The 20,799-nt window shown below is 36.1% G+C and overlaps 1 protein-coding gene across 7 annotated transcripts in view; it reads right to left on the bottom strand.

Annotated features, from left to right (window-relative positions):
• The window catches only part of EPS8 (epidermal growth factor receptor pathway substrate 8), a 197,366-nt gene that overhangs the window by 45,405 nt on the left and 131,162 nt on the right, over nucleotides 1–20,799 (bottom strand). For 4 of the 7 annotated variants that reach the window (XM_027541429.1, XM_027541433.1, XM_027541431.1 and 1 more), the window contains 7 exons: nucleotides 14,684–14,751; nucleotides 13,187–13,348; nucleotides 11,257–11,406; nucleotides 7,885–7,967; nucleotides 7,150–7,286; nucleotides 3,654–3,727; nucleotides 2,184–2,310 (listed from right to left, as the gene is read on the bottom strand). In XM_027541429.1, the coding sequence (XP_027397230.1) occupies nucleotides 2,184–2,310; nucleotides 3,654–3,727; nucleotides 7,150–7,286; nucleotides 7,885–7,967; nucleotides 11,257–11,406; nucleotides 13,187–13,348; nucleotides 14,684–14,751 (801 nt within the window). Of the gene's footprint in view, nucleotides 1–2,183; nucleotides 2,311–3,653; nucleotides 3,728–7,149; nucleotides 7,287–7,884; nucleotides 7,968–11,256; nucleotides 11,407–13,186; nucleotides 13,349–14,683; nucleotides 14,752–16,113; nucleotides 16,165–20,799 lie in introns of all 7 variants that reach the window. The other 3 variants (XM_027541426.1, XM_027541427.1, XM_027541428.1) reach the window with 1 other exon arrangement.

The following is a 20,799-nucleotide window of genomic DNA, read 5'->3' on the forward strand; positions in this document are numbered from 1 at the left end:
AGATATCATGCTACCTAGTCACCTTTCCACTTCTCATAGACTGACTGTAACAAATTAAGATCACCCAACCCTTGAAATGGATTACTATACTCTTAGGCGCTACCAGATTACTCATCAGGTTCCATAAATTTATACTGTAGCCCTTCTACATGCTAATCACTGTGTTTATCACCGTGAAGATTATAAAAATGTGTAAGTTGTATAAGTTACACATCCTACTCCTAAGGCCCTAAAAATCCATAGACGATATGAATCAGATAAGTAAGAGATGTGTCAACTGAGGCTACAAAGAGACTACAGATGAGGAAATGTATACTTAAGGATGTGTCCTGGGAAAAGCAGTTTTTAGATGGGATTTGGAAAGTTTGTTCCAGGGCAGTTTGGTAAGAAAAACATCATGGTTGACTAAAAGCAGCATTAGCAAAAACATGGAAAAAGGAAATAGTCTCTATGTGAAACAACAAACAGAAAAGCAAAGACACATGAGAATGGAAAAGTAGATCAAGGTGAGACTGTGAATGACCTTGACCACCAGGGTGAGGAGTCTGACTTACATAAACAATAGAACATGGGATTAACAAGCTTTTCAGCAGAAAAAGTGAAGTAACTGCCTTACACCTTTAAGAAGAATGTCCTCACAAAACGGAAGACTAGAGGCTTGAAGGTTGCTTAGAAAGCTGGGTAAAAAATGAGGTACCTTGAGGCAGCTGCTGGATATGAAACTGAAAAGGGAAAAATACTTTATACAAGAGAGGCTGAAAAAATAAAATCAATGTTGGTTATAAACTAAAGAATGGACTCACAAAAAAATCTATGGTTCTGAATTTGGATGACCAAGAAGATGGCATACCCTTTGTAAAGAGTACAAGAGCAGCAAGTACATCAGAAAGCGATAATACTGAATTTCAGAATATATGAGGTAAAGTATATCCACATACATACTTCTAGAAGACAGGTCTACTGTTACATGCTTATGATATAGATAGAGCTAGAGAAAGACGTGCAAGTCATGTGCAATGAAAAGGATATTTATTCTTTTCTTATATATTTCCATCTATACCATTTTGTTACAAAATTATAATTTTATATATCTTGAAAGGGAAGGAAAGGGAAAGGGAAGTCACTCAGTCGTGTCTGACTCTTTGCAACCTCATGGACTGTAGCCTACCAGGATCCTCTGCCCATGGGATTTTCCAGGCAATAGTCCTGGAGCAGATTGCCATTTCCTTCTCCAAGGGATCTTCCCAACCCAGGGATCAAAGCTGGGTCTCCCGCATTGTAGACAGACACTTTACCGTCTGAGCCACCAGGGAAGTCCAATATATCTTGAGGTCATTTTAAATAACTGAACTGCAGCATATGTAAAAACTGCTTGAAGGTGACCTGACTGTTTGGAGTTTTGTGATAAAAAATTAAAATTCATTGACATTTTTAACTATTTTAATAAGCAGAGTCAATCCTTTAAGTTAACAAAATAATGAGGTTCTATATTTATAGTAAAATAAATTTAAATATGAGAAGAATGGTGCTATGACTTTAATAGACATTATCTTTACAATGACTAACAAAAACTATAGACAGATGGCCACTATTGAATGAGTCTCTAAATAATTTAGGCAGAATGACTTAGAGTCTTTCTTTTTTTTTTTTGGCCTTATGCCTATTACATATGTTTTAATATTTACTTATAACTTTTTCAACTTTTTGAGGTAATATCTATACTTTTACAACCTTTTAAAAATGTTTTTGATTTTACAGTTTTTTTTTTTTTTTTTTTGACTTTTTACAGTACATTTGGATGCTTGGGGCTGGTGCACTGGGACGACCCAGAGGGAGGGTATGAGGAGGGAGGAGGGTTCAGGATGGGGAGCACGGGTATACCTGTGGCGGATTCATTTTGATGTTTGGCAAAACTAATACAATATTGTAAAGTTTAAAAATAAAATAAAATTTAAAAAAGAAAAAAAAAATAGAGTCTTTCTTTACTGTAGCCAAACTGGGACCAAATGGGCTATTCCCCAGGTTTATCGTACTCTCCGCCTACATCACTGGTTCTCTCAACACCAGAAAAGGGATCTTGGTCTCTGGTCAATGGAGTCCTGTTTAACAACTCTGAAGTGCCAGCTCTGCCTAGCACTGGCATTCTGAATGGTTCTTTAGAAGGTTAAGAAAATCCAACTTACCTCCTGGTCCTTTCTTTTTACCTTTCTTAGCTTTCTTCCTTTTAGAAAGCTCAGAAAATGCTTCAGCTGCTTTTTGGAGTTTTGTGATAAAAAATTCAATGTCATCCAAAATGTGGTTTAAGATTTGCTAAAATTAGAAATTACAGAATAAACTATAAAGCAGAAGAAAACTATTTTTGCCTTAGCTTTACACTGTGAAGGAAAATCAGAAAGTTTAAAAGAAAGAAAAGACAAAGGAATACTTTCCACATATAAATTTCAAGTTTATCACTAATTCTAAGAAAAAGTATTCAACTAGCATACCTGTGGCTAAAGTCTAACATTTACATTTTTATTTAGTTTTATTTTATTCTATTTTCAATATCATAAAGAAAACATTCACAACATATATTCAGATTAACTATTTTCAATGACTCTAATTGTCTCATTGTGTTCTTCCCACATAAAGTCGGGGGGGGGTGGTTCTAAGAAAATAGTTTGTTAGAATAGCACTAGCATTTCAGTTTTTCTAATAAATTTCCCAATAAAGCAATGACAATATTATTTTTCAGGACTAAGGGTATATAGAATGCTGTGATAACCTAACACACACATTCATAATGTGTAATAATAGGCATTACTAAGAGTTTCTACAGGGTAAAGCAGAATTAATGATGCACTATGCTTTCACAGATCATGGGATCAACTTCAATTATACTATATATTATATCATATATTATATTAATATATACTGTATATTATACATACTATAGTCTTTCTTGACTTCCTTTTATGTGTGAAACTTGACATTCTTTTAAAGACTAAAAACTGAGATTAAATAAGCTTTTGAGTATTAAATAAACCTTTAAGTGTTAACAAGTAACACTGTAATATAAAAATTAAATTTAAAACTCTAAAGTCCTTTAAGTATTTGTTTCCCAATAAGCTCAGAACATAAGTAGTGTATAAAAAGCAATTATACTGACATTATATTTTATAATTATGTCACAGGGCAGTGTCATTTTGCCAGGAAATTACTATAGAGAAATCAAAATCAATATAGCCTTATCTTTTATAAAGTATTAAAATATACTTATCTATCCTTAAGAAGTGCCACATAACTTTTATCTTTCAGGCATTATAAAATATTTTAGAATAAATTCCAGGAAGACAAATTAAAAAGATATTCTAATTATAGATTACAAACTACAAGAAAAGAAAAATCCCTCAAATCTTGACAATTCAACTTAAACTCCTTTGTAAACCAGTTAATATCCTAGTTCTATCACAGCCATAGTCTACTAGCTAAATATTGGCATAAAGGCAAAAATTGTTAGGAAAAAAAAATAATTCAAAGGTCATAGCCACCACTGTAAAGAAAAATTATAGTTTGCACAAAATATCTTGATTTAAATCAACTTAACTTTTTCTGTTAATATTTTTTCTCTAAAAAATGAAAGCCAATGACCCAATGATGACTATTTCACTTACCACATCTCTATCAATGCGGGCTGCCATCATCTCAGGTGTTTCTTCCTGCTGGTAATAATTTCTCTGTTTCTCAACTAAAGAAAAGAAAATCATACATCTTTCAACCTATTGCTTAAGTGATACCAATATAGATAAGCAGACATGCAAGCTGTCTAGAAAAGAGTGTCACTGGCAAAAGTAAACACTTGCAATGGATACAAAAATCAAAGCTGTGCTCATCACCTCTGGCCTGCACCCTGGCCACTAGCACCTCTGACACACATCTTCACCACCCTCACCCTCACCTCTGACATTCATTCCCACCACCACACTTGACAGAGCTGAAGTACCAGCCTTCCATCGGCATGGTATTGATTTACTCTGTAATGTCCCCTCTATTCTCTCTCTTCTAACGTCAGATGCCTGTGGAAACAAGCCCAACTTAGTGCCCTTTAATTCCTACAGAAGAAAAAATTTACACGTTTTTTAAGCACCAATTTCTTAAAAGGGGCCAACTAAGTTCTAAGTTTTAAAGCTCCTCATTCTCATACTTTCTAACATCGTGATAATAGTAAAGCTTTGGGTCTTCTGATAGTAAAGGGCTTCTAATATTCCACTTGTAATTAAGCTTAAAGCCCACAATGTTGGGCTCATTCTCATTTGAAGCTATATGCTTTAAAAGCAGAAATACCTACAAGAATTTGCAAACTGAAGAACAAAAGTCGCGAGATATTATGTTAGCTCAGCTGACTAGGGCATGATAATCAGTATCATTATCTGAACTCCTTCCAGCTACAAGACTGTTAACACTTTCAATTAACACAGATACTCATTCCAAGATTTCTCAGTAGATGAAGTGAAAGAAAAAGGGATGGATGGAACAGGAGAACTGCATCATTACTAAATGGAAACACAACTCATGATGGATCCTCATGGCTCATCATGTTCAATACAGAGAAGTGCAAAAAATACTGCAAACTGCTATGCCTCCTCTATGCCTAACTTTACCCTTAAATGGAATATTCACCAAAAAAGAAAAAAAAAACCACTGAGTCTTACGAAACTTAATCAGTACAATTTCCATATATGAAATCTAGCCAGTTAGCTGCTGTTTTTACACGTGGTTGGCTGCTATCTTGGTTATAGGTATACTGGGCAACAGTAAAGTTGAAGCTGAAATATAGGTATTAGGAACTCTGCTGCTGTGTTCCCAAAATACCATTTGGAGGACACAGTGAAAGATATGCAGTATTTCTCAGAGTTTTTCATAGTCTGAGGCACTGCTAGGAACGCGCTGCAATTTCTACTATTCTACAGAGATCTCTCGTGGAGTCAGGGCAGAGCTATGGCCGCATGCGTGCCTGCATGCTCAGCTGTGTCTGACTCTTTGGGGCCTGTGGACTGTAGCTGCCAGGCTCCTCTATGCATGGGATTCTCCAGGCAAGAATACTGGTGTGGGGTGCTGTTTGCTCCTCCAGGGGATCTTTCAGACCCAGGTATCAAACCCAGATCTCCTGCACTGGCAAACAGATTCTTTACCACTGCACCACCTGGGAAGGCCCAAGAGCTATGTCAAGGATCCGAAGAAGAAATCATCCAACCGAAGTCAGCTGGAGCCTTCAGGCGAGCAGAGAGATACTCTTCTTAGAGGGCTTTCAACTACAAAGTGGCCTGGATCCAGGCAGAACTTCATATGGTAAGCAGTGTGTTCTGTTTGACCTAGTAGTAAACTAGAAGTTCTGAAAAGCTTATCTAACTGTAACTTAATAGATAAGACTGTACAGAGTACTTTAGACAACATCTAATGAGGGACTTCACTGGTGACTCAGACTGTAGAGTCTGCCTGCAGTGCAGGAGACTGGGATTCGATCCCTGGGTTAGGAAGATCCCCTGGAGAAGGGAATGGCAACCCGCTCCAGTATTCTTACCTGGAGAATCCCATAGATAGAGGAGCCTGGTGAGCTACAGTCCATGGGGTCACAGAGTCGGACATGACTGAGTAACTAACACACACAATGAGGGCTCAGAAATCCCTGGGAATAGATTTTTCTTGTAAATTATAGGTTTGATAGATGTTCTTATAGGTTTATTCAGAATATCTAAAAAACTTAAGATGTCTTATCCTTCCTCAACTTCAAGGAAGACCATTTTGACCTTTCTCAAAATAAAATCCACATCTCCTCTACCAAAAGAGTAACAATAGCAAGATTACTGTAAGTACACAAGAAATAGAAAACACTATAAAATTCCACTTAGCATTTTAAATACAAAGTGGAAATGTATATAAAGTGTTATAAAGTTATAATAACTAATAATTATGCTACTTTATTTTTGAAAAATGGATGCTTCAAAGATTTCTTTCTTTCATCTGTTTGGTAGCTGGGCTTATATGTAAACTGAAAATAGCTTTAAGGACACAAGAATTTAAATAATATGGAAAGTGATTGATAAAAATGAACTCAATTTGGCAAAAATGACTACCTACTATTCTGTTCCAGGTACTATCATATGCATTATTCCCTTTCAGATTCACAGAAACATATGAGTTTAACTCATTTCCACTCTGCAAGTGAGGCATAACTTTTAAGGTCCCACAGGTATATCCCGGGCTTACCCCAGAGCCTAAATTTTGGTTCACCAGACTCAAAGGACAGTCCAGTATCACTCATTTTGTAAATTAAGTTTTGTAGTTTAACTACACTGCTAGATATTCTCATGAATGATGCTTTACTAGGTAAAGAGTAAGTGATTTAAGTAGTCACACTGAACTAGGAGGTAAAAGAATTGACACTATGGTCTCCATCAAATTCAGACTCACCAGATCACAATTTATTTACCCTTAAAATCAAGAGATTGGACCAAGCATATGTTAAGGCATTTTCCAGTTATACAAATTTCAAACATAGTGAAACATTCTGACATATATTACAGTATGTTCTTTGGTACGGTTATAGACATGGGACCCATTAGGTAAATTTACATGATGGTGAATGCAATTTAGCCCTTTTCCACCTCCCTATCCCCTGTCCTGACATCCTGCCCTTGTAAACATGAACAGTTTGTCCAAGAGAGGACAGTGGTAAGATAACAGTAGTGGAAAGAACTTTGAAGTATTATCATTAAAAAATATTGATCTAAATTATATAAAATATTAAAATATTTACTTTATATTAAAATATTATATTAAGTGTAATATATTATATTTAAATATATTTTATAATATTAAGTATATTAAAATATTCTATTATCATTCTTTTAATTGTTAGTTGAGTCAAACTCCCTCTTTGAGTGCTTTAAAAAGAAAAGACTCTAACACTAGATTTATTAAGACTGGTCTTAACTCTTAGAGACAATAATCTTATAAAGCTCAAGGTTTAACTTTTCTTTACCTAAGATCTATTTTTACAAAACCAACTTCAAGTTTCAGCTTAGAAATCAGCATCAGAGGCTGAAAGCAAGAACTGGGTCACAACTCAAAGTAAATGTTCAATAAGTACCAATCCCTGGAAGTACTCACAGTCTGCTTGGTCAGCTGCCAACGCGGACCAGGCTGCCACTCGACTCCTAACGTCCACCTGGGTCACAGTGCCAGGGGGCACGGGGGCAGGAGCTTTGGGTGGAGGTGGTATACCAGGGTCTGCTTTGGAAATCATCCTGAAAACAGATGAAAACAAACTGAATTTTTACCATCTCTATTTCTATAACACATCAGTTCTCTCAGTTTTATGTATTAGTTCTTTAACCTCTAGAAGTATGCCTTGGGGTAGAAAAACAAGGATTTCTTAACCATTCCATATTATGTATATTTATAAATGTATATGAAAAGTATAGAACATTTTCAGTTCAGCTGAAAACCACGTTTAATGTATTTTTCTGGGTCTCCTATGATTAGCAAAGAGTGTTAACAAAACTAGAGTCCTAATATCTATTTATATTCCGTTAGGCTATCTTCCCTTAAAATGCCACTCTTTTGTTCATGAGTCTCTAGGACAACAGAAGTGGGAGAAGCCACACCAGAGAAATACCAGAATTATGGGGAGAAAAGCCATGCGCGCGCGCGCGCGCACACACACACACACACACACACACACACACACCAACAACCCTTGGAAAGCAAATGAGCTGAGATTACAGACTGTAATCTGTAAAACATGATAACATACCTTTGCTGAAAATATTTTAATTTTTAAAGAAAAAAAAATGACTCAAATAAAAACCAATTCTAGCCCTTAACTTCTTTTAATGCTTTTACCTTAAGACATCAAGCCGCCTCTTCTGCTTCCCTCCTTTGCTGTCACTGATCGCGCTCTCAACATCTTCACTAATTAGATTTGCCTGCAACAAAAGACAAGTTACCTGGGAGGTTACGGATTTCTTTATCTTGGTATGTAGGTTAAAACAGAAAGAGGGATTATGCGCACTGTCCAAATCAATAAATGTCTTGATGCAAAAGAAAAGTGACTTTTTAAAAAAAAATCTGCTTTTGAAACATGACACTTGTTTTTTTCAGTGAACTCTGTAATGAAAGGATTCGAAAATGGAAGGAATTTTTAAAGATTATTTCATCCAGACTCCTTTAATTAAAAAAAAAAAAAAAGCTACACTTGCATAAAAGCAAAGAGAAAAAGGATTTGCATATGTTGAAAGTATAATCACATGCTGAAAATGTAACTGGGTTAATACCTCTGCCTGGGAAGAGGTGGAGGAACCGTAAGTACCAGCATACACAGCAGCATCCCTCCCCTCCCCCATTCTCACCATCCACGGGGCACCCATTAACCGTGGACATACATAACTCAGTTCCAGCAGAGCCACTCCCTCAGTTTAAGACAGCCCTGTCATCACTAGGTGAACCCCAACACTTGGCTGTAACCCTTGTGATAACCCTTTTATTCTGTCACTTTAGGTTAATAAAATTTAGCTTTCTCCAAAGGAATGATGTTTCTGATACTCTTCCAACAAGAGCATTTGTCTGATATGGTTTTCTTGGGAACCAATGTGAGATTAGCAGCTAAGAAGTTTGTTTGGTTCTGAGGTTTATTTATAGGACTTCCCTGGTGGCTCAGAGGGTAAAGCGTGTGCCAACAATGCGGGAGACCTGGATTCAATCCTAGGTCTGGAAGATCCCCTGGAGAAGGCAATGGCAACCCACTCCAATACTCACAAAGAGTCGGACATGACTGAGCGACTTCACTTATAGCCAGTGATTATTACTGTATATCACATTCTTGCTGGGATATATTCATCTCCTATTTTATGTCTGCTTGTTCTCTGTAATTATGTATGTTTTCCCCAAATACACACACACACACACACACACTCACACACACATTGTTATTTAGTTGCTAAGTCATATGCGGCTCTTTACAACCTCACAGACTGCAGGCTGCCAGGCTCCTCTGTCCATGGCATTTCCCAGGCAAGAATACTGGAGTGGCTTGCCATTTCCTTCTCCAGGGGATCTTCCTGACCCAGGGATCAAACCTGCATCTCCTATGTTGGCAGGAGGATTCTTTTACTGTGGGGCCACCAGGAATGCTCCCATATACACACATACACACATAGTTATATATTATATTCTTTACCATAGGCACAGGTAATCATAAAATTTTAGCAGTGAGGCGACACTTAAAGATCATATAATCTTTTCTTGTTTTATAATTAGTAGAACTGAGGAATACTCATATGATGATTTGGCCTAGGTCACAGAACTATTAAACGAGAATGTTAATGTGTCCTAGTCCAGCTTCACTTGGGTAAGAACGTTCTAGTTTCAGGAAGAATGTCTAGGAGTCCTGAATTTCCTATGGGTAGGGTGTGGAGTTGGCTATCATATTTCCAAGAAAAAATTTACACTGAGGTGGGCAGGAGCATTGTATAAAGTTCCATGATAAAGAAAGGTTAAAACTCAAAAGGGAAGTTGTAAGAAACTACATATATCATTGCATTTATATTTCTAATGGGGCAAGGGAAAAAATCCATCCCAAATGTGGAATATGGCACCAGTGAGTACATGCATAGGGCTGTGTGGTGGTACTTGAGCTTTTAAGCAGGACAAAACAGCATTCAGTAAATCTGTTTTGGACCCATCAATATCATCATGCCCCAACAAATAAAGCAAGCCCTTTATCCTCAAAACTGGAATCCAGAAACTTCACTCAGTCCATAACAGGGAGAGATTTTCGAGCACTGAGACATATAGCAGATTTAAAATGTCTTTAAGCATAGCTCTCTGTGTTTAAAATGTTTGAATTAAATTTCACTGTTTTCAGAGTAAAATATCCATCTTAATCCTTACTGATGTAACAAATCTAACCTTGCAAAAAAAATTCTTAATGCGTTTTATGACTTTACAAAGGAAACATATGAGAAGTCGAATGAACATACAAATTATCTATTGCCACAATTCTTTCCAAGTAAGAAAGTCATTTATTTAAATAAATTTTTCAGAAAGTCATTTATGACATAAATTGAAATAAAAAGAAAATTATAAAATATACTATTTATAGTCAATCTTAATTTACCTATCATATTTTAATGTCAAAGAATTACAGAAAAGATCAAATGACACTTTATGCTAATCTCCCAACATTTCTTTATAAGAAAAAGAATATATTGTGTGTATATATTACACACAATCAAGTGGTAAATCACTGTTCTTGGCAAAGTAAAAATCAACTCAATTAAAAATGATTTCCCTTTTAGAGAAATCAACTCATGAAATAAAGATTCAAGGTTGCAGATAAATTCTAATGTCCAATAAAGCATCACAAATTACAATCATTTGAAAATTACAGTGTACTTTGAAATATAAATCTTCAGGATATGGCGTATTATTACCAGTATAGTAACTATGCTCATCTCTTTTCACATTATGACCTGGGGATTACATAACTTGAGCAATTATTCAAGTCACATAATTGAACAGTAACCCTTAAATCAGTACCATGGAAAACGTCCAAATGTTTCATTGCAATAACCCATGCTATGTGATTGGTGCCAGCATAAAACAGAATAAAACAGATGACATGGTTATTGTCTGTGAAGCATGATTTTTGAAGAATCAATCTTTAATTATCAGTCCAAGTCCCTCAGTGAAGAATTTAATGTATTATCTGCACAGTTTTTAAATAAACAGAATGCATCTTATTTTTTAAATAACACTCAATCTTCTCTTTATTTACTTAGCCTAAACATCCTAGGGAAGATACTGAGGTGTTTTCCTTACAAAACTGTAAGAAACTAAAAATCTAGTACCTAGTAGCCATGTGATTTGGAGAAGGCAATGGCACCCCACTCCAATACTCACGCCTGGAAAATCCCATGGACGGAGGGGCCTGGTAGGCTGCCGTCCATGGGATCGCTAGGAGTCAGACACGACTGAGCGACTTCACTTTATTTTTTCACTTTCATTCATTGGAGAAGGAAATGGCAACCCACTCCAGTGTTCTTGCCTGGAGAATCCCAGGGACAGGGGAGCCTGGTGGGCTGCCGTCTATGGGGTCGCACAGAGTCGGACACAACTGAAGCGACCTAGCAGCAGCAGCAGCAGCCATATGATTGAAGGAGGTAATCAAAGCTAGAACGTCTGCTTAAAGGGAGAGAAAATTCACCAGTCTTTTACCTTAATCTCATCACACTGGAAAAGATGAAGGTCTGGCTTGCTCTGGGTTGGCTCTTTGCACACCAGGGCAAGAATCGAATCATAGCTACAGGAGTGCATCACAGCTTGGCAATGCTGAATGGTGTTCAAAGGAAAATTCTCCAATTCATTCTAAAAAGCAAAAATACAACTTGCCTTACTTTTCATTGGATATATAAAATCTGCTCCACAAAGAGCTCTAGGCATCATACCAATAATTTTTAAAAGTATGCAAACCACATTGACAATGAACAGCAGTAAACACAGAAAATATGGAGGATGAGTAGGTACAAGGAGACAGAAAAGACACCACCCTGGGCTAGAGGAGGAGTGAGAGAAAGAGCGAAAAAGATGGAAATATTTAATAAAGGGATGTGGTTCTGTTCTTAATAAACAGAAACCTGAAATTATCAGTACTGATTTCCTAAGATTATGGGAAAGAGAGGATGCCTTTAAGAGAAAAAAAAAGGCCTCTTTCCAAAGTTATTATCCATCTTACCTGGTATTCTTTTCCCTGTGGCTCTATAATATCAAGGTTTTGCTATGTTTTGTTTTTACTTGAATATTATAGTCAAACTCTCAGTTTTTATCTTTAGTAATCACAAATGTTAAGCTAAGAATAATACATCATTTGTACACTTTTTATTTCAGTGAATCTCTGAGATGGAAAAATTCACTATGTAAGTTTTTCCAGCCAAAAATGTCAAACATCAGGGTTAGAAGAATCTTGCTAAAAAATACATTCTTTGAAATGATTAAGCTATTTGGTCATATGAAATTGAATAGTTTCTAACCAATAAAAAGGCATGCCAATAAGACCCTGATAGATCAAATAATTACTTCTGAAACAAATTAATTTTCTTTTTTTTTAACAAATTAATTTTCTGTTCATAATAATAACAAATTCTTTGTTAATGAGATACATTTAAGGTGGTTATCCTAACATGAATGGCCTTACACAAATAGCAAGCACTGTCATGATGTAATTGATGGGAGAAATGGTGGCTTTTTATAAGTAAACAAAATCCAATATCCCTGATAACTGGAACATAAAAAAAAAACAATAACTTTTATTATAGATAGCACATATACACAGACATCATATCATAAATTGATTCTAAGCCCTCATTCCTTGGGACCCAGAAAGGTGAAACAAAAAATGCACATTCCATTAAAACAGAATGTAATTTCTAGGCCACACCAGGGAGATAACAATTTTCTTTCAAAATAAATTAAATAATATCCCTTCTCTATAACTACTTGAAACTAGGAGGATTAAAGAAGCTCCCGGGTGTTATTCTCTCACAGAATGCAATGGATGAGATGAAAGAAAGGGCAGATTTTACACCCTACTCCTATCAGAATACCTTAACATGATTACAAAAGTTATTTTCTTTATCTTAGCAACTCAAATGTCTACTAGGTGATGGGGCTCAGAAAAGGCCTCTTTTAAGAGATCCAGCATCTTACCTGACTACCTGTGTGAAAGAAAGGTACCCGGTATTGATCTGGTGGAAGCTGAGGCACATACACACCAACTCCTTCACCCCAATTCACTCACTGGGGTTCAAACCACAACACTTGGATATGGCTTGGCCTAGCATATAATTAACGTATGTCTTAAAGAATAGTGCCCTATAGGGGCTTTAGTTTAGTGCTATGTATTTTTTCCTCACTTCTTCCACCTCATCATATATGGTTAAAGAAACATTGTATCCTTCTATATCTAGTTTAAAAACATGATTTTGCATCCCTAAAGTATATGGAGAAGGACATTTTTTCTTCAAATTCACTGACAAGAGTATTTTATGGTGCCAAATATTTACCCATTTTCAAACAATCTGACCTAACGTGAACATAAATATTTTTAGACTTTCTTGAAAATAAAATAGCATATGTTTTTCAAACTTGCCTTTGATTCTAAATCGATCAGGCTCACAGCTTTCTCATCCACCTGAAGAATCATATCTTGAGTCCATACTTTGCCCTTAGCATCGAGCAATTTCAGCTTCCTTATTCCATCATCAACAGTTATCATAGCATCTTTCCGATCCAGAACAAAGGTGGTCAAGTGCTTATGATTGAGAAAGAAAAAACATATCACACATAGTCTCTTAGTAAACATTTTCCCCCCAAAATTGTAAAGTGAACCTAACTGAAGTCAGCTAGTAAAGGGGAGGAAAAGGCAATGGCACCCCACTCCAGTACTCTTGCCTGGAAAATCCCATGGATGGAGGAGCCTGGTAGGCTGCAGTCCATGGGGTCGCTAAGAGTCGGACACGACAGAGCAACTTCCCTTTCACTTTTCACTTTCATGCATTGGAGAAGGAAATGGCAACCCACTCCAGTGTTCTTGCCTGGAGAATCCCAGGGACGGGGGAGCCTGCTGGGCTGCCGTCTATGGGGTCGCACAGAGTTGGACATGACTGAAGTGACTTAGCAGTAGCAGTAGCAGCAGTAGAGGGGAAAGACAAAGATCGGGTTGGTCAAAAAGCTCATTCAGGATTTTCACACCTCTTATGTGAAAACCCGAACGAACATTTTCACCAACCCAATATAAAGTACTTTAGAACTTCATGGGAACCTTGCTGGGATAATAAAGTCAAAACAGACTTTTGATGAATAGAGGAAATGATGCCTTGAATCATAAAATATCTAAATCTGTGTAATACTGAGCCTTGTTGAACTAGACAAACATGAGAAAAACAAACTTTAAAGAGCTTAAATAACATGCTCTTTATTTAATCCATTTTATTACATATTGGTTATTTAGATGTTGAACAACAGAACAACAGTCTACAAACAAGCCTGAAAACTATAGATACTGGTAGTTGAGAGCAGCAACAGCAATTCTAGTTTGCAACAAGTGTCAAACTTTTCACTCTACTGAAACAAAACTTTAAATTTCATTAAGCATGCTTGAGGAAATAGAAATCTAAAAACAGGAGCAATTTAAAAATTATTCCCTAATTCAATATTTTCTATTATAATAAGCAAAGTTCACTCAAATAGATTGCAATTAAGAGCAAGTATCTTAAAAGACAGCAATAGAGGGAAAATTTTAAAAAAAGAGAGCACTGTTTAAACAGAACTTGCAATAACTTTAGACAAAACCATCAAGGTTTATTTCAAGAAGAGTCCATAATATAAAATAGAAGTCTTTGTTCTGTTTTTAACCAAAAAAAGGCTGATAATGATAAATGAGTAGTTATTTTAATTTATTCTCCATGAAAACAGATTAACTAGATACTTTTATATTTAACATCTGTTTTTAGAAAATCTAAAAGAAAAATTTCAACCCAATTTACAACATCATAGACATGAAATAAAACATCGTTCTGATTTTACTATCAATTTTTATGTGCCTCAAGCTTCATTCTACATTGTAGCAAACATCAAAGTATCTTACTTCAACACGGTATTGGGATATATCTGACACGCTGCTGACACTGTCCCGTGCATAATTCTTCCTTTGTTCTGGAAAAGAAGTTTAAAAAGTTGTTATTTACCCATGAATAGGCTGAACTTCATATAGCAGTGTCTCATGGCCATCTCTAAAACTAGTCTATCTCATATATAAGTACAGTAGTTGACAAGTCACCATTGTGTGGTTATCTGAAAATACTCATTATTCATATTCAAAGAAAAAGTCATGGAAAAGCTTACATGAAATGTAAAAATGATCTGACCAACATAAATGATCATAATCCCAAAAGTTAACAAGATTATTCATGTGTAAGGAAAAAAGTTATTTCATCTAAAGATGTTATTAATCAGGGACATCCTCTTGACCACAAAAGAGAAAAATCTGGCTTGTAAATTTCATCTTTTAATGCACTGAGAACAAAATGGAACTGCAAATATGGTCATGGATACTGTATTATATGAGTTAGACTACATTATTAAAATAATAGACACTGCAAGGCACACGTTTCACCATATCCACACTAGGGAGCAGGTTAGAGGAGATTCAAAACATGATTCAATCACACTCAATGCCATTTAACTCTAATATTCACACATCTACAGAACACAAATGTGATACTCAGAACTGTAGGTATAAGCTGTTAGAAAAAAATAAGAAAGTTAGGTAGAAAGTTACTGCACCAACTAAATAAAAAGCAAAAAGCAACCTGTTTTTCTTTTGCAAAATGCTGCAAAACCAAAATAAAATATGTGACGCCAATATTTTGTACTTGTTGCTTTCTAATCAAGCAACTTGATCATTTGTAAATTTGGGGTTGCCTGATTTTTTTTTCCTGTGGTGAAAAAAACTCTAAGTGGGAAGCAGGAAAGTTTGGATTATCACCTTTGTCTCTTGTCACTAAGGAGGAGACTGATCTTGGCAAAACTCTGCATTTCAGCACCCTTATTGTAAATACGAGGGTTAAATAAGCTCACGTTTCATGATTCCTACAGCACTAACATTTATTCTCTTTCTGCCTCTGTCTCTACCTCTCTCATATAAACACACCTTAGCTTTCCTAATAACCATGTTTTTATCCAAATGTAAACGTGTTTGTTTCAGGTAATATAGAAATTTTCTGATTTTGCTACAGCAGAAATTGAAAAGTTCTGCTGAACATAAAAGCAAAGTAAGTACAAAAATACTAACTCAGAAAGTTAATACATAGGATTTTTTAAAACGATAACTTTCGGTTTCACAATACCCATGAAAGTTACAACTTTTCATTTACATTTTTCTTAAAGCTTAGGTGAGAATATAAATGCCTTTTATTAAATCACTCTGATATTATTCCAATACATTCTGATTTTGCTTTTGCAGCATGAAAGTTATTTACTAAAAATGGGCACACTATAACATTCACCATCTGCTACCTTTCTTTTTTTGTTTGGACGATGATCTGAAGAAGTATGATCCATCTGGTCCTACCAAAACAATGTCACCGAAAAGAAACATCTGATTTCACCTTAAATTTTCTATTCCAGTATGACAAAACATAAACCTTAATTTACACCTTTTTAAGAGTGAACAACCATAATTTTTCTGATTATTAGCCAAGGTTTAATCAATGAGAAATATGAACAAATGGATACTTGATGATAACTCTTAACCCATGATAACTCTTAAAAAGTCAATATTTAATTCAGGGACACGTCTGAGAAAAACACTTTTAGAAAGAACCAGTATTTCAGAATCACCGGTTCATCATATTCTAACACAATTCTCCATGCCCAACTCAGAACACGAGGGCGGTTCTGTTTCCTTTTGTCTGGCCTCAGGACCATAAAAGAAATGGCAGCGGTTGCCATGGTCTCCAATATCGATATGGCGACCCTGGGATGTTCAAATGCTTGACTGAGTTTTTCAGTTAAGTGAATGGCAAACACAATTGGAGATAAAAACTATTAGATGTTTTGTAATTAAATATTCTCATTACAAAACAATAAAACTTTGTTCCCCCAAATTTCCCTACACATAGTTTCTCAATCCTACAGAAAAATACTTTACAGAAGTAGAAAACACTGTTTGATAGCATTCATAAACAGTGTGATGCTAACTGAAAGATAAGGTACCATTCCTAATATTCTAAATTAAGGATCCATTGTAGGAATTCCTAAGCTCTTTCTCTCCAGTGTTATACAATAAATAATATGTATGTGTTACAAGAAATCACCTTTTAAAAATCCTAAAAACGTGTAAATGCCATAAAATGGATTTACAAATTAGTAGTTTCAGTGATTTAAGGCAATGATAAAAGTTACTATGAACATTTTAATAGGAAATTTTGAAATAAAGCTCCTAAAAGGCAATTAGAGTAACATTTATTTTTTAAGAAAACCATATGTACTCTCAAGTACAGCTGTAAATAGTAATTATGCTCCTAAGCCTGAAATATCTCACCCACAGCTCTAAAACAATATGGAAAGCCTCAATAAAGTCACCATGATACTTAAGATAAAGTCTCTACTGAGGTTCATCACTTTCTCTAAGAAATGGTTCTCAACCTCGGCTGCACATTAGAAAAGGAACTTTAAAAAACACTGCATGCCCTCCCCCACCCACACTGCACAGCCCAGGATTCTAATGTAGTTGGTCTAGGATGCAGTCTGAGTATTGGGCTTTGTAAAAGCTCTCCAGGAAATTCTAATTTTTTTCATTCTAATTCCAAGGTTGGAAACTACTATTCCAAAATCAGTACAAAGGCCAACTCAACTACCACCTCCTAAGGTGAAGTTTTTTTCTTTCCAAATTAACAGTGTAAGTCATGGTCAAACAGTCTCTCTCTCTGATACAATTAGAGTTAGGAACAAACTCTACTTGATTGTAGTGCCACTGATGGTGCTTCGCTGTTTTTCGTAATGGCTTTATTCCATGGGCCAGAATATACAAACCCAAAGGATGGAATTAGGTGGCTTCAGTTAGCAAAGATGGAAATTCTTTATGCATTATTTTAGTGTTATTGAGCTGATACAGTGCCATGAAAACTGCTATTTCACTTCTGGACCAGGTAGTTAAACTTAGGTTTCAGTGAACTTTGGATGATTATCATGTATCACTATAGGTTCATCAAATCTAACAGGTGTATTCCTCTGAAGGTGGCTGCTGAGTGGAGGAGGCTAGGCTGTGGGGGTTTATGGAAAATCTTGGTACTCCTCAATTTTGCTGTAAACCTAAAACTGACCTCCAAAATGTCTTAATTTAAAAAAAAAATAGGTTTCACTTAACTCTTCAATGAGTACAATGACCACTATAACAGTACTCAGGTCTCAGCATTTACACCTAATTCTCGTTTGCCTATATTGCTGTTTACACATAAGATGGCAAGATTTGAAACAGCTAATATTCAGAAAACTGTTATTTTCTCTTTCTCTGAAAACAAATTGTTATTTTCTCTTTCTCTGAAAACAAAGTGCCGCTCAGAAAGTAAGAAATGGGTTATTAAAAAGAAAAAGTGTAACGTGAAAGTGAAACTCACTCAGTCGTGTCCGACTCTCTGCAACCCGACTCTCTGCGACCCCATGGACTATATACTCCGTGGAATTCTCTAGGCCAGAATACTGGAGTAGGTAGCCTTTCCCTTCTCCAGGGAATCTTCCCAACCTAGGGATCAAACCCAGGTCTCCTGCATTGCAGGTGGATTCTTTACTAGCTGAACCACCAGGGAAGCCGAACATAAAAGTAGCTGCCAAGTACTCCTCTAAGTAAAACAATGGGTTATTGTTCATACTACTTTACACTTATAGAAACTTTCAGCCATAGGAAATGAGAACTCCTTTCCCATTGTTTTAGTGTTTAATTTCTGTACAGGAGAGGTGGCTTAGCGGGAATCAGTAAGAAGTAGTGAGTAATAATTACAAGCTCTCATGATGTAGGCAACTATAAGCAAGATCGACAAATCAGTCTTTTTTTAATATAAATTTATTTATTTTAATTGGAGGTTAATTACTTTACAATATTGTATTGGTTTTGGCATACATCAACATGAATCTGCCACAGGTATACACGTGTTCCCCATCCTGAACCCCTCTCCCTCCTCCCTCCCCAAACTATCCCTCTGGGTCGTCCCAGTGCACCAAGATCACTTTTAGAAAACAAACAAGGTCATTTTTACAAAACCACATTATTTAAGAATTCATTTTATTGCCTGGTGCAACAAGTTGTTAAAACAGCTCATCCCTCAAAGGAGAAAAAAAAGCTTTAAAATTTTCAAATAACATAGAAAAATTCCTAAATTGTCTTTTTGAGTCTCATGCACTTTGACATACTCTATGAAGCTGGATGTTGACTCTAACACTGCCCAACCTCCTGGTAATATATAGTCAAGAGCCTTTTATTTACAGTTTTTAAAAATGTTTTTTCTTAAACTATGTATTTTTTTCAACTAAATTACACCTTGTCAACAATGAGGATGGAAAGAAGAGAAGTGGGTTTTAATCCTTTGGTGCCACCTGAATTTATAAGACCTCTCCTAGACTTCAAATGGGACAATTAAAGAGACTAATAATTCCAAACTAAGAACTGAAAGAAAAAGAAAGATAAGAACAAAACGGAAAATATGTGGGTCAATATCTATTAAGAAAAGTGGTATACTGTTTGTAGTAGCCAGGACATGGAAGCAACCTAGATGTCCATCGGCAGATGGATGGATGGGAGAGCTGTGGTGCATATACACAGTGGAGTATTACTCAGCCATTAAAAAGAATGCATTTGAAGCAGTTCTGATGAGGTGGATGAGACTGGAGCCTATTATGCAGAGTGAGGTAAGCCAGAAGGAAAAACATAAATACAGTGTACTAACGCATATATATGGAATTTGGAGAGATGGTAGCAATAACCCGGTGTACGAGACAGCAAAAGAGACACTGATGTATAGAACAGTCTTGTGGACTCTGTGGGAGAGGGAGAGGATGGGAAGATTTGGGAGAATGGCATTGAAACATGTAAAATATCATGTAAGAAGCGAGTTGCCAGTCCAGGTTTGATGCACGATGCTGGATGCTTGGGGCTGGTGCACTGGGACGACCCGGAGGGATGGTATGGGGAGGGAGGAGGGGGGAGGGTTCAGGATGGGGAACACGTGTGTACCTGTGGCGGATTCATTTTGATGTTTGGCAAAGCTAATACAATTATGTAAAGTTTAAAAATAAAATAAAATTAGAAAAAAAAATGTAAAAAAAAAAAAAATGGACAAATATATGAAACACTGGTTTCCAAGACACTATGTTTCATGAGGAGAGGTATTGCTCCATCCCAGATTCCTGCCCATGGAAGTCAATTCCAGTACTGGCAGGCGCAGCAAGGAGCTGATTGTCTGTTATCTGTCTAGCAGATGCGTGTGCTATACCCATTCCCTCACCAGGATAGTGTCATTGGGGTCTTGGGGCTACCTAGCCTCAATGCCATACCCAGAAGCAAAGAGACTAAAGAGACAGTGCAATTATGGCTGATCACTAGAATTCACATCACCTTCCTCCATGGTAGTGGGGAGATGACCTTCTACCCTACCTTATGTCAATAAAATAAAACAACACAGCACAAGCAAAAAAAAAAAAAAAAGAAAAGTGGTATATTTGAGTACATGAGTTGAGCACTGTGTAAAAATACAGCAAAGTTTACAGTCAGTTATACAGAAATGAAGCATACAGATAACAGATTACTGATGCTCACTTTACCAGTACCTCCATAAAAACAAAAAAGAAAAGCAAGAGAAAAACAAATACACCTTTGCACATGTTAACATCACAACAGTATTCAAACTTCAAGTAAAATGAAACGTGAGAGACTGCCTGTCATATTTATCTTTTACTCCATCACCGCCCAACAATATAATAAATGTAGGTCATGACAATAAAGTATTACTAACTGGTAATTCTGTGAAACATATTTTTCTGGTGACAGGAGGACTTTAAACAGCTGATTAGTTATGCCAAGTTTTCATATTCCAAACTTAGCTCATTTAAAGGAAAGTCACTTTTCGAGGAAGTTCAACTGTTCAGAACACAGCAAAGAACCCACACTTAAATAAAATAAGCCCTCTGAGTGGGAGACAGAGATGTCAC

This window comes from Bos indicus x Bos taurus, chromosome 5 (genome assembly GCF_003369695.1).
Source record: "Bos indicus x Bos taurus breed Angus x Brahman F1 hybrid chromosome 5, Bos_hybrid_MaternalHap_v2.0, whole genome shotgun sequence".
Taxonomy (NCBI): domain Eukaryota; kingdom Metazoa; phylum Chordata; class Mammalia; order Artiodactyla; family Bovidae; genus Bos; species Bos indicus x Bos taurus.